The 13,827-nt window shown below is 45.6% G+C and overlaps 1 protein-coding gene across 4 annotated transcripts in view; it reads right to left on the bottom strand.

Annotated features, from left to right (window-relative positions):
- The window catches only part of TNFRSF9 (TNF receptor superfamily member 9), a 172,716-nt gene that overhangs the window by 146,851 nt on the left and 12,038 nt on the right, over positions 1–13,827 (bottom strand). Inside the window, exons 1-6 of one of the 4 annotated variants that reach the window (XM_029578305.1) lie at positions 11,514–12,343; positions 10,706–10,779; positions 8,456–8,713; positions 6,505–6,615; positions 3,070–3,201; positions 671–737 (exon numbers count right to left, since the gene is read on the bottom strand). In XM_029578305.1, the coding sequence (XP_029434165.1) occupies positions 671–737; positions 3,070–3,201; positions 6,505–6,615; positions 8,456–8,567 (422 nt within the window). In that variant the 5' untranslated portion in view covers positions 8,568–8,713; positions 10,706–10,779; positions 11,514–12,343. Of the gene's footprint in view, positions 1–670; positions 738–3,063; positions 3,202–6,504; positions 6,616–8,455; positions 8,714–10,705; positions 10,780–11,513; positions 12,344–13,827 lie in introns of those variants that run through there. The other 3 variants (XM_029578303.1, XM_029578306.1, XM_029578304.1) reach the window with 3 other exon arrangements.

Raw genomic sequence — 13,827 nt, 5'->3', positions numbered from 1 at the left:
CAATTCAGTAGAAGGCAGAACTAGCGACAGAATGATTGCCTCTGGTTTGCAGCCACGGTTATATATGCAAGTTAAATATTTATGCTGACGTGCACTGGCTGAAGTATATGGCAAGATTTTTCCCACGGTTTTGTTAAGCTCGCTGGGAATTCCCCCCGGCTTGGCACAGGCGCTAAATGGATCTGATATGCCAGGCGGTGCTCAAAAGAGAAAGCATTGAAGCCCAGCAAAACAGGGCCGCATGCTCTGTGCCATTCCAGAGAGCAGAGACTTCCGCTGCACAAAATTCAGGGCTGCAAAAAATTACGCACAGGACTAAGTGCCATGGGACAGCATCAAATCTCTTCCCAGCCAGCATGAGCCAAAATTCTACATAAGAAGAATTCTTCCAGGTCTTTAGCCTTTTACACGGATCAAGGAGCTGGCAGAACAGAGGCCTGTCCATTCCTATCTTTCATCAGCCATGAAGGGGGAAGGCTGAGCAAACACGGATCCCTCTTTGAGCCCGCAATACCTTCATCTTGCTTGCCAAACAGAGGTTTTGGTTTGGGTTTTTTTGGGGGGGATGGGGGAGAAATAAGATCACGGCTTCTTTTTCCAGTTTCAGGAGTAGCCTAAACATCGTACACTTCCATAAAAAAGGTAAAAGAAAGAGCATCCTCTTACGTACTTTGTCCAGGGTCTGCAGAAGCCATTAATCTGATCAGTGAACGTTCCAGAAGAACAGGCAGTGCAATCTATACTCGGAGAAAAGAAAACAAAAATCTGTAACATCCCAGAATGTAAGGTGCATCCGGTTCGCACAGCCTGCCTCTTAGTGCCTGTCTTATGAGTGTGCAAGTTCTACGCAAAGTCCGACCTCACACTACCACTAAAGGTCCGGCTCTACGCTGACCTCTGCTATCCCCGCTGAACGTCTGGTTCCACGTGTTTGCCACCTTCTCGCCTTCTGTCTGTCTTATCCTCTCCTTACCCATTTCTGAGCGTCAAGGCTTTGGCGGGGGATCATGGCAGAGGTTTGCCATTGCATTCCCCAGCCCACCCCTGGCTCTTCTTTCATCCAGGTACCAGCCAGACCCGACTCTGCTTACCTTTCAAGATCTAACAGGCCAGTGATGCTGGAGGTGGTGGGGGATGTTTAAAACCAGCACTGCCTATATGTGCCCTGAGAAACACGATGTTAGCTTTTGTTCTAAACCCTTTCCCCCCCCTAAACTAGGCGAAGGTTGATACTTCTGGCTAAGCTAGATACCTTGCAGCAGCGTTGATGCTTTGGTTATATGCAGTCCTGCCTATAATGACCTTAAGACCTCGATATTTTTTTTAACATGCAGTTACAAATACTTCTAAGATAAGATGCGGCCTTCTGCTCAGAATACCTGGCAAGCAGGAGTTCATCTGCCACCCGTTTGTTTTTGTTTTTTTACTTTTGTTTTTTTTAACAAAGAAAATGAGTTCTCGAAAAATTGACAGCCTTACGTAAGTTTGTAACTTACGAATTATGGTAACGGAGGACAGCTGGATAAGTTCCTTAGTAATTCCCGCTGAGAAGAGCGTACCATATAAGAAGGGGATTACTGTGGTTGTAAACTAATTTCTTTATATACAGATTTAGCAGGGTTTGTTTGTTTTTCATGGATTATGTTTTTAAACAGAAACAGCCATGGGGAACATTACATGCTGAGAAGTGAAATCAAACAAAACAGAGCCTTTCCAGGGGGATTACTGCCCTGTGTCCTAACCAATCAGAATGCTTGACCTTTGACGGAAGATTCCATTTCGCATATAATTTAAATTAAAATCAATGGCTACCACTAGGGCATATCCCAGGCCAGGGGGACTCACTACCTGAGGCTTGTGTAGTGGTTTTGTTTAGCTTTATTCATATGACCCTACCCTGGGGTGTCTAATAGTTTTTCCCTGCCATTCAGCAGGCTGTGTGGCCAATTATTTACTTCAGAACAGATCTGTGGCTCCCATCAAAGGGCTGGGAGTTGGAGGGGGTGAGTCTGCCTTGACCCAGCTCACTCAAACTCCTTCTGATTCTGATCTTGAGCCACAGGGATTTTTTTTTTTTTTGTGACGGATTAAAAGAACATCAAGTATTTTGATGACTTCATGGCCATTTGCGGGCTGGAAGTCCACGTTTGGACTTTGCAGAGGCACACGTCAGGTCCGATTTAGGGAGAACCGGATTTTCTCCCACCCTTGGTTGTGTCCACTGGTAAGCTTACCTTTATTTCTACCTATCCAACTGAACTAACCGGGCAACCACATGGACGGTAATAAAGAAAGTCAAGAGGAGGAAGTGCTGGAGCAGTGGGTTGAGAAACAGCAAAGCCCGAGTTCAAATCCCAGCGCCACCAGTGCCATTCCTTATGAGCCTGGGCAAGTTACTTCGATTGTAAGCGCTTTGGAGCAGGGACTTAGAATATCTGAATATTTATCACCGTTCTACAGTGCTGCGTATGGCCAAAGCACAATATAAAGGCACAGAGTAAGTCGTCGTATTCACGGGCCATCTTAAACTTGCACAGAAAAGTCCCAGTCTAGCTTCCTGCACAAGTGAGCTGGTTACGCGTTCCACTGGCACTTCAAATGCTTTAGAGTAAATGTATTTGAAACACTGATAAAATGCATTTCAGACTCAAGAGTGCAAAACTCCAGCGAGGCCTACACTCACTATACAGCGGGACCTTTGCCCTCAGTTTTTATTTTATTTCTCCTGCGTATTGCATGAACACAAATGCCGTGTCGCTTTTCCCCCACTGATCTCTCCCGTTTTTTTTTTGTTCTTCTTGCAATAAACGCAGGTAGATTTCCAGGAAAAATAAAATTAAAAAAGCTGAAAATGAAGTTGTCTAACTATACAGAACTTAAACGCAGGCTATCGGCTCAGCGTGCAACTTGGAAATCTGCCCTTTTCTATTTCGTGCTTCTGCGCCATCTTGTCCCCTTTGCCCACCTCCGAAAAGAGGCCTTTGCTGCAGTGCCTCGTCATTAGTTTGTACATTGAGTGGCAACGCAGTTGGGTGTGAAACGAAAAAAAAAGTATCGGCTTACAGTCACCTGTCTGTTCTTGCCCTGCTTCGCAGTTTCGCGCACATCTGTTGCAATTTTCTCCTATGCATCGGAAGCCGGCCGGACACTGACACTGTGCATTCTGGGTGGAGGAACAGGATGTTTTGTACTTGAATATTCCTTTAGAACCACAAAATAAAGGAGGGAAAAAAAAAGAAAAAAAGAGTTGAGAATTAAACTTAAGGAGCTGAAAAAAAAAAAAAAAAAAGCCAAACTTGATTTCGTTCCAGTATCAAATAGTCCAGTCTGAACATTGCCAACTCTGCCGGGCTGGTTGATTTACAAGTTTCCATAGGTAAACAGGACAAATATTCAGTTATGCATCGTGTGTGTTACTTTTCCCTCTGCGTATATGAAGATGGAAAAAGGATCCGTATAGCAAACTCCCACTGCACTTTAATGACATTAAAAAAACTGCCTCCCTAACCTTCTCAGACATCTTTTTTTTTTTCTTTTCTAATGGGTCACACGCTGGCCAGGAGCTAAAAGAATAGCTGCCCCTGGGGGTGGAACATTTTCAGTGCTGCAATGAAAATGAACCTTGCCCACATGCGTGAAGGTCATCACACGTCCACCCAGGGTAATGCAGCCGATTAAATGTCGATGGAGTGTGTGCGAGTGGATACTTCAGACACACCCCTCTCATTATGCTTTCACGCAAAGAAGGTAATATTCAAAAGGATCGTATGTGTGTAAAACTGGCTTTTGCGTGCATAAATGGACTTTTGAAAATTGCTACAATATTTGCTACTTTTAAAACACGTTTAACTCATTTGAAAATTACCTTCAAAAATAGCAAGCTAGGAAAAAAAAACCCCTACAAAGCTCAGGGTTCTGACCTGTTGCAGGTTTGGTTTTAATTGTATTTCACTGTCGTGGTAATAAAAACCCTCCGATGGTAACTTTAAAACGAACGCGCGGGCACCCATTTTTAAATCATGTGCGCAGCTGCACGTGTACGACTTAAAAACACGACCACCGCGTTTTGCGCGTGCTCCTAAATTTAAGCCGCTCCTCGTGCAAATGTACTTCATGCATCTTCCTCAGGACTTTCTCTGCTTTAACCTGCGCAGATAAAATGGTTTTACCAATTAATCCACCATTTTCGCCCAGGCTACCTCGAGGTCATTCAGCCCCCACTCTCCCCAGCTGACCCACACCCCTCACCCTGTCATGCTCAGCATAAAAAGCGATTCCTGCAGAATTACCCCTCATCAGGAGCAGCAGTAAATATACACGGCCGACAGCCCCGCCGCACTCTGCAGCTGCTGGATGTAAAATTTCGGATTCCCGCACCTGTCGGGCCCCGCCCTGGAACGCCCCCAACATGCCCTAGCCCCCCCCCCCCCCCCTTTAACTCTTGCACGTGGTACATATGCGTGTAATTTCTGGCTTTTAAAATATGCGTTTGCTTGCGCGTAGCCCCAGATACTCGCATACGTGGGCCTTTTAGCGCGAGCAATGCTTTTAAAATGTGCCCATATAGATGCATCTTTCCCTACAAGTTCTTTATTTAATTTAATGTATTTATTTATTTTAACATGGGCATGATACGGCCCAGAAGGTTTTATGCATGTGCAGCCAACACTGGGGGTTTTACAGATAATACACTACTTAGCTATCATAAAGAAACATGTTCTTTTTTAATGACTACTTTTATTTAACCCCTTTTTACTTCACTGGGAAAAAAAAACCAAAACCAAAACACACACAGCTGGGAAAAAATTGTTTTTCATGACTTCAGGTACATTTTCCATAAATGTGTTAAGCCGTACATAAAAGAAGCTACATTAGCAATGCCCTAAACTTATCCCCATTAATGGTGACAGAGCATAAGTTCGTGTCTTTTGGCAATTTGTATTTGTTTTTCTCTCTTTTTGTCAAGTTTATATTTCACGTTATGAACTTTTTTTTTTTTTTACTTTCTCTTTATTAAGTTTCAAACTTGATGCGAAAAAGGTTGTGAATAATTATACAGAAAAATCAAAGAAAATATTATATAAGAGAAAAAAAAATGGTATAATCTTCACTTTAGACCTCATAAAGGGAGAGAATTAAGCAGGAAACTAAGAGAAATTTTTCTACCACACGATAATATTTAAGAGAGCCCCATTTTATCTATTAGGAACTGGTACTCAAAATAGAATTGAGGTGGTTTCCTATTTTGGAGAAAGCCTTCCAATTGCTCTGGTTCAAAAAAAAAAAAAAGGACAAATCTAGCACCAACGAACTTAAACACCCACAAGGAAATTTTAAAACAAAAATTGTCAAGATCAATCACGGCCTTTTATCCAGAAAAAGCTTACGCCTCTTCCGAGTACATTTAGATACATCTGGAAATAGAGAGATTTTCCGCCTAAAAATAAAAAATAATTCTCTGCTGAAAAAAATAATTTAAGAGCCAAATCTTCTCCGGTTCTAGCGCATATGTTACCAACAAAATGGCTCTGGTTGTAATTTCTCCTTGAGAATTCTGTAAAAATTCTGTAAGATTTAATGTATCAGAGGGTCTGTCAATCTGCCCTGAAACACTCTGTTCAGGGCCAGACTCTTCTTGAGATAATAATAAAATGCTTTAGTTACAGGAGGAATTGATTCAGGAGCAACCTTAAGGCATTCCAAATAAATTAAAAAAAAAAAAAAAATTTAACATATCCAGAGAGAAACGTAACAGGACTTTGGAAAATTCAAAAATCATAAATTGAATCTCCTTGCATCATTTTCCATATTTTCTAATCTTTTGTGCAAGTTACTGGTGTTTCTGCAACGAGACAGATCATTATCTAATAATGTTTTACATTGAGATTCACATTCTATCTCCGTGCTCCTTAAGAAAAAGTGAGTAAACCGTCCTGAGCTATAGCAGAGGGCAGCATGTGCTGTAAATATTATTAAGATAAAAGATGGTCTGATCACATTCCATTCTGATGACTTCTCGATGGCCTTGAATTTTGATAAGCCACTAATCTATATTGTGGACGAGTGCCCTGACCAGCTTAATATAGAAACAGAGAATGTAATGGCAGATAAGGATTGAGGCTCATCTCCTCTTGCCCAATTTACTTCAGAGTGCAAAGTTCAATTGATCTCCCAGGGATCTTCTATGCTTGAATTCCGTTACTGTTTTTGCCTGCTCCATGCACCTAATCACCCCTTTCCGTGTTGTTACTCCTGAGTTTACCCCCCTTGGAGCTTCACACTGACAGGTTTGCTTCTTGTGTACTGATTGTACCCTCCCCATCTCTCCTTCCTCTCCTCTCGGGTGCACACATTTAGAACCTTCTTGAGGGCGTGAACACTCTAAGTGACTCGGCCGCACTCGGGCTCCCCAAGCACAGCGTGGCCTACAGTCTGCTCTCTCTCAGTTCCAGGGGCGTTCACTAATTACATGCAGGGAGCTCTAGTTTGTACCATCCAAGTTACCTGTACATATTCTGCATTTGTGACAGTAGCTCAGTCTGTCTGATTGACTGGAATAACTACCAGCGGGGCATTTGATGCAGCCACTACAGTTTCTGACATTGTAGAAAGTACCTGCAAGAAAACAGAAGTATTTTCAGTTACTCTCCCGTTTTAATGCTCCCATCAATTACTAGGTTCTCATAGGAAAGGGCCATGATCTAGTGGTTACATCAGTGAGACACAAATACTCAAACATTTCTCATGCTCAGTTCTTTTTTGGTCCAGCAACTTCCTCCTCCTCCTCCTCTGGGCTTCCAGCTCAACCGGCGCCGGCCTCTATAGGGCTACAGACCATCGAACTCTCAGAAAGCCTGGTGCCACGGGCATCCCAGTGCCTGGCCAGCAAATGCTGCTGCTGTGCAATGGCTGGAGGCAGACACCCACAAAAAGCCATAAACCACTGCCGCTGCAGCACCTCCCCTCCTCAACAGCAACGCTACTGGCATGCAAAGGCTCACAACTCTTCTTCCCTAAGCAGATATATTTCGTGTGTGCATTGTGGAGGTCATTTTCAAAGGAGTTACACGCGTAAATGTAACATACTATCATAGCAATTTTCAAATACTATTTACCCACGTTAAGTGGACTTAATGTGGGTAAAACCTATTGACAATTCAATAGCATATACTCTTAACAATTTTTAAAAGCCTACTTACATGGGTAAAGTGCATTTGCACATGTAAAAACCCAGTTTTTAAGCATGTAAATCCTTTTAAAAATTGCCCCCTGGGTAAATACATGAAACTGCATGCTATGCAGGGCCTCTTACGCTGCACTTAAAAAGTACTGTCTTTTTGCCGAGACATTTTTTTTTTTTTAATCTTCGAGTGAGTATGGAGTACAATCGTCATATACATTCATTATTTAATGACTCAGACTCTGCAGGGTGCTGACCACTTTGACGTGGGACCATTGTTCCATTTATCCACCCACACAGAGGCAGCCACGAGCCTCGTGTGACACTCGTAGAAAAGAACAGATTTTTCATCCCCTCGTCTGACACGTTATAGCAATTATCTGTCCGCAGCCCTAGAGAACGTGACCCCCAGTAACATCAGAAACCCATGGCTATTTTTATTTAATAAAAATTAAATACAAGTTATGCGAGAGGTCTCAAACGGGCGAGGCTTGGGGTAACCATTTTTTGTCCTCACAAGACATGGTCCAGGAGTAACAATAGGAAATGCTTCTTCATCGAGAAGGTGGCGAGAGCATGGAATGGCTGAGAAACGAACAGTAACAAAACAAAACAAAACAAAAAAAGCATGGGGGAAGCACAGAGGATCCTTGGCTGTGAGAAAGTGACGGAAAAGGTAGCAATAAAGTGGAGTCTGTGGCATTGTAACAGGAAGGAAATTGGGCTTCCCTACCATCATAACCCCCTACTAGCCTAAAAAAACCCCAAACGCTCAATAATGAGAAGTCTCAGTCTAAAGTAATAGCATCTCCTGGAGAGAGAGAGAGAGATGCCCTTCTCAGGCCACAGAAGACATTTGCCAGATTTCTTTTGGACGGGGGGTTTGAACTCTCAAACCGCAATGACTTTCTTCCCAGAGTATCTGTGTGATATTGACTAGATCTTGTTTATTTCCCTACTACAGGCTCCAAGGCTTTCACAGTTTTACAACATTTTTTAACAAAGTTTAAAACCTAGGGCCGTGCCCAGCTCTACTGTCCCCAGTGTTTCACTCATGCCGGCGTGCTGGCCCTAAACCACTTAAAACCGAAGCAGAGCCATGCAACAAACTAGTTAAAAACCCCAAGAGACTCACCCGCAGCCATATTTATGACCGATCTTCTTTACTACTGGTCAGTGAAAGAAGAGCAGGTGCAAGAGATGGGGTGGATGTGATTAGACACCTTTAGGAGAGGCTGTGAAACAGCTCCTTCACTTCCAAAGACCCAGTCTCACCTGGCGGGCAGCTCTGTCTTTCCCCTTCGCAGGGGAGCACGGCACCGAGGAGATTTCGGAGATTCAGAACGAGCAGGAGGACATGAAGGATGGCAGAGGAAGCGGGCTCCATGCCGAGCTACTCCGAGCGGTCCCGGTGCCCCGGCTGCCGATCCGGTCCCCCAAGGCACCTTCTTAGTACGTGAAGACAAAACGGTGCGGCTGCAGCTGGTGTCTTTTGGGGAGGGGGGGGGAGGGGCTGGCCAACGATCATCTGACCTGCAACCAAAGAGTTTGCAAACCAACCGAAAACAAAAAAAAAAAAAAAAAAGTCACAAGAATTAACCTCTTTGCCTCTCTTTGACATATTACAATAAAAGATAAAAATAGCATAAAAGACCATTCGTTTTCTGTGTAAACGGTGAAACGTGTTACGCAAACTGTCTCTGAGGGTTTAAAAGAAACCCTAACGACTGTGTACTAAAACTGCATTTGTATGACTGCCTTAAGGTTTTCAATAAGACGAGTGCTGCGTTACGGGTGTCTCGTACATTTGTTATTTAAAACACGCCATCAGAAAATGGACGGTGCAAAAGACGTTACACAGCCGCCCCCCTGTAGCCACCCACATGGAGGCTACCATGACCATGAACTTTAAAACTAACAAGCTAAAGTGACGTCTGCAAACCAGCAAAGTAGGATCAGCACACACTGCCTCTTAAAAGTGGCAAACCACAATCACACGATTTAAGGGCACGAGGCAGCGTCACAGAGACTAGAATATTCTGAACTAACAAAAGATGGAAATACACTCTTCTGAGAGGGAAACAGCAAAACTGTTTTTAGTGCTTTTTTAAAAAAAATAAAATAAAAATGCACTTATGTTTTCAGTTTTGTCTGTCTGTGTGTGTCCCTGACATCGCAGGTGGTACTAGTGGTCAGAGAAAACTGAAAAGAAAAAGAAAAAAAAAGTCCCAGGAACAGGCAAAGGCAGAAAGCAGTAGGGCTGGCGAGGATAGGTCCTGCCAGCAGCTAAAGCGTGCAGCCCTTCTGTTACCACCCTAATACCTTTATCAGAGCTGTGCCGACAGCAGCAGGAAACATAAGAGGTGTCATGCTGGGTCAGACCAAGGTCCATCGAGCCCAACATCCTGTCTCAGAGTGGTCAGTCTGGGTTATAAGTAGCCGGCAGAACCCCAATAGTTGATCTATTCCTTATAGCTCACTACCCGTGATAAGCAGTGGCTTCCCCAAGGCTACCTGGCTAATAACCATTTACAGGCTTTTCCTTCAGGAATTTGGCCAATCCTCTCTTTGAATCCTCCTCTATGTTAGCTGCCTTCACCACGTCCTCCAGCAACAGATTCCATAGCTTGGTTGTGCACAGAGTGACAAAATACTTCCTACAATTTGCACTTGTCAGCATTAAATTGCATCTGCCATTCAGAAGCCCAGTCGTCCAGTCTCACAAGGTCCTTCTGCAGTTCTTCACACTCTGCTGCCGTTTTAGATGACGCAAAAGAATTCAGTGTCATCTGCAGACCTGGTCACCTCACTCGTCATGCCCTTTCCCTGGATCATTTGTGAATATGCTAAGTAGCACTGGTCCCAAACACATAGCCCCAGGCACTGCACTTCACTTCATTCGGAAGACTGACCATTTCCTCCTACCCTCTGTTTCCTGTGTTTTATCCAGCTATCAAGCCACAATAGGACACTGCTTCCAATCCCAGATCCCAATTTCTTAAGAAGGTGGGATGGAAGGGGTGTGTGTGGCATCTTCCCTAAGCCCCCCTCCTTCCCCAGCAACTGTAAAACTCCCCCCCCCCCCACACTCCTTCCTCAGTCCCCTTTTCTCACCCCCCACTCAACCGTCCCACATCCTTCTTCCCAGCAGCAACAGCACGAGGCACACACAGCAGAAGCAATGGAAACACACGCATGCAGGGGGTCATGGACTTAGAGTTATAAATCATGCTCTTGCCCTGCCATGCAACTCTAGACTTGTTTTATTTCTGTTACTCAATGGGAGTTACTTAGGGTAGGAGAGCCACCTACCAGTTCAGCTGAAGTAGCAGAAATACCTTTCTCCCATGTGCGATGGCTCGGCAAAAGAAAGGGTCGGGGGGAACACGCCAGAATAGTGAACATTTTGATGGCTGAATTCTTCTCACTGTTTTAAAATGGCCTATCTGAAATGACCTTTCCCAAATGTATACCTAGGTCAGGGTAGAGAATTCCACAGGGCTCTGTACCTTCCTAGGGAGTTACCTGAAGTTTATCGGACTTCCTCAGGCTTTTATCTTTTTACAGCTAGGTCCTGTTCCAAGATCCAAGGGGGAATCCTGCAGAGGGAAAGAAAGAATTCGTTGCAACAAAAAGGAGCATATTCAGTGCATATTAAGATCTTTGTATGATTGGTCCAATAAATATCGTAATTTATCCTACCCTCAAAGCGTCCTACAAGGCAGGGCAAACACAGGTGATTCTTGAACTCTGAGAGATGCATTAATGTTCAAAGGAAAGTAACTCAACCTCTTTTTAGCAAAGTTCAAACATAAGACCTGCATCCTAAGCTGAAGGCAGTCCCCCTCCTTGAACTTAGGAGGAGAATGAGGACCTGGATAAGGTGGAAGTTCTGGGGACAGGAACCGGTCTAGACCCTGGCCAAACTAGGAGGATTAAAACTTCCACTCAAATAAAATACTAAACTTGCGGTACCTGGGAGCCTGTACCTGCAGCAGTGCCATATTAAAGCATCAAAATCAGAGGCAAAATTAATTTCCCATCGATATTTCTCCTGTTTGTAACAAATTAATTTCTAATATTATTTGAAATTCCCAGAAAAGAATAAAATTAAAACTGAAAACAAAGGTCCCCAATTAAAAAGGTAGTACAGAGAGCCAAAACCTTCTACATTACAGTAACTCTGCTAAACAAGCGGTAAGAGCCCAGCAGCTGCTGCCAGCATCTGCCCCGGGATTAAACCGAAATCCAAGTGCCCCGAAGGGGGGAAGCGCGAGCGAGCGACCCCATGGAAGCCAAGAGAAAACGAGGGGTGAGAGAGGGGAGCACTTACGCAGGCTGGCAGCGTGGGGAAGGGGATCAGTGCTCGGCTGGGGGCTCCTCGTGCACCGAGCCCGGATCCTCTCCTCTCAGCTCCTCGTGCACCGAGAGCCCGGATCCGCTCTCCCAGCAGCTCCTCGTGCACCGAGCCCGGATCCTCTCTCCCCGCAGCTCCTCGTGCACCGAGCCCGGATCCTCTCCTCTCTCCCCGTGCACTGAGCCCGGATCTTCTCCTCTCTCCTCGCAGCTCCTCGTGCACGGAGCCCGGATCCTCTCCTCTCTCCCCGCAGCTCCTCGTGCACCGAGCCCTGATCGTCTCGCCTCTCTCCCCGTGCACTGAGCCCGGATCTTCTCCTCTCTCCTCGTGCACCGAGCCCAGATCCGCTCTCCCCGCAGCTCCACGTGCACGGAGCCCGGATCCTCTCTCCCCGCAGCTCCACGTGCACCGAGCCCGGATCCTCTCTCCCCGCAGCTCCACGTGCACCGAGCCCGGGATCCTCTCTCCCCGCAGCTCCACGTGCACCGAGCCCGGGATCCTCTCTCCCCGCAGCTCCACGTGCACCGAGCCCGGGATCCTCTCTCCCCGCAGCTCCACGTGCACGGAGCCCGGATCCTCTCTCCCCGCAGCTCCACGTGCACCGAGCCCGGATCCTCTCTCCCCGCAGCTCCTCGTGCACTGAGCCCTGGCAGCGGAGAAGCGTCTCAGAGACTCCTCTAGCGAGCGCTTGCTCAACGCTGGACAGTACCCAGTCGTGAGCCCCCTGGGTGGGCGGAGCGGGGGAAATCCCAGCCGCTAGTAGAGCAAGCGAAAGGTCGTGTCAGGCTTTTTGCCTTTTAAAATCTGATGCATTTAATTAAGCACAGAAACGAGCGAGCGCTCTCTTTTCGCAAAAATCCCCGGGGCCGCCTACATGCGCGTCTGAAATGAAAATCCTCTTCTAGGAAGGAGAAAAAAAAAAGAAAAAAAGAGGTAAACCAGCTCTAACTGGGTCGATAATCTTCAGAATTGGCCTTTGGCTAAAGCTTATTCAGTCTGGAATTTCTTCCTCGTTATACTCCGGGGAAAACAAGTTATTCAGTAGGCAGTACAATGACAAAAAGGTGCTCCGTGGAAAGACTAAATCCCCTTTTCTACGTCAGGCCCCAATACAACGCTGGACACTTAAAGCTCTGGCAAGAGTCCTCCTCTTGCAGTTCTGTACCCTAACCACCAGCCCAGGCCTTGCTCTAGTCCTTCCATGAAATTACTTCATTTTGGAAAATGCATATTTACCAAACCACGAGGGGAAAAACCCAAAAAAACCATGTACACAGCAGCACCATCTTGCAACTTAACTTGTGCCACTGCTTAGCTCAGCCACCTCCTGCTGCCCACCCTACTGTCTTCCAGTGCGGGCACCCCCCTGTAACACTCCCTCAGCTCCCCAGCCTGATAGGGAATAAGCTTCTCTGGCCTATCCCTGCCTTCCCTCTGCAGCCCCTCCTCATCCCCAGAGATGGGCCATCCCTTTAAGACCATAGTCAAGTCCTGCTCCTGCCACCTTTTTGGAGATCGCGTTCCCTGATCACAGCCTTGATTATTTTAAGTATTTACTGTAATAAGTACATTTTCTGAAACCTCATGTGTCTTGTCTACCTGTCTTGGCTAAAAAGAGTGCGAGTTCCACGCGGAAGGGCCCCCCCATCTGTATCTGCACAGCCCTGCTATTTATTTATTTATTTTTTAATATACCGAAATTCTTGTAGGGACTACAAATCACTCCGGTTTACATAAAACGAAAAACTGCCTGATCTGTAGTCCTACTGAAGCACAAACCGTATGATCGTATATTATGTACATCAAAGTGTTAAAAGTTGGATAAGAACTATTTTGGTTTATTATAAATTTGAAAAATCAGGGACAACATTATCCACATTTATCAGGCATGCCAGATGGGATCAAACACCAGAGACTAATCAGAGGATAATTATGCACGGGTAATTGCCATTTGCCTAATAAAAAGCGTTGCCATATATTCACCCTCACGGGTTAACATAATCCGGTGCCATCCCAAGGAGCTCAGAACTGTGGCAAGCAACCAGCTAGTAACCCCTGGCCTCCCACCCAGGGCTGGATTTTAAAATGTCATCCATCATCCATAGGCAGAGTGCCCTGGCAGCGCCCCTTTTGAAGCTGGGCTGGCGCATAGCCCTAAAGCAACCAGAGGCAGGCCTTTCTGTGCGCTGCATATCTGGAACCTATGAAATTTGGCACCCTAGGCAACTGGCTATGTTTTCTATTCCTAAATTCGGGTCTGCTTCCACCATCAAAGCCTTCCATTGTGCAG

This window comes from Rhinatrema bivittatum, chromosome 15, assembly GCF_901001135.1.
Source record: "Rhinatrema bivittatum chromosome 15, aRhiBiv1.1, whole genome shotgun sequence".
Taxonomy (NCBI): Eukaryota; Metazoa; Chordata; class Amphibia; order Gymnophiona; family Rhinatrematidae; genus Rhinatrema; species Rhinatrema bivittatum.
The sequence above is the reverse complement of the archived record's forward strand: the minus strand, read 5'-3'. Positions and strand labels throughout refer to the sequence as shown.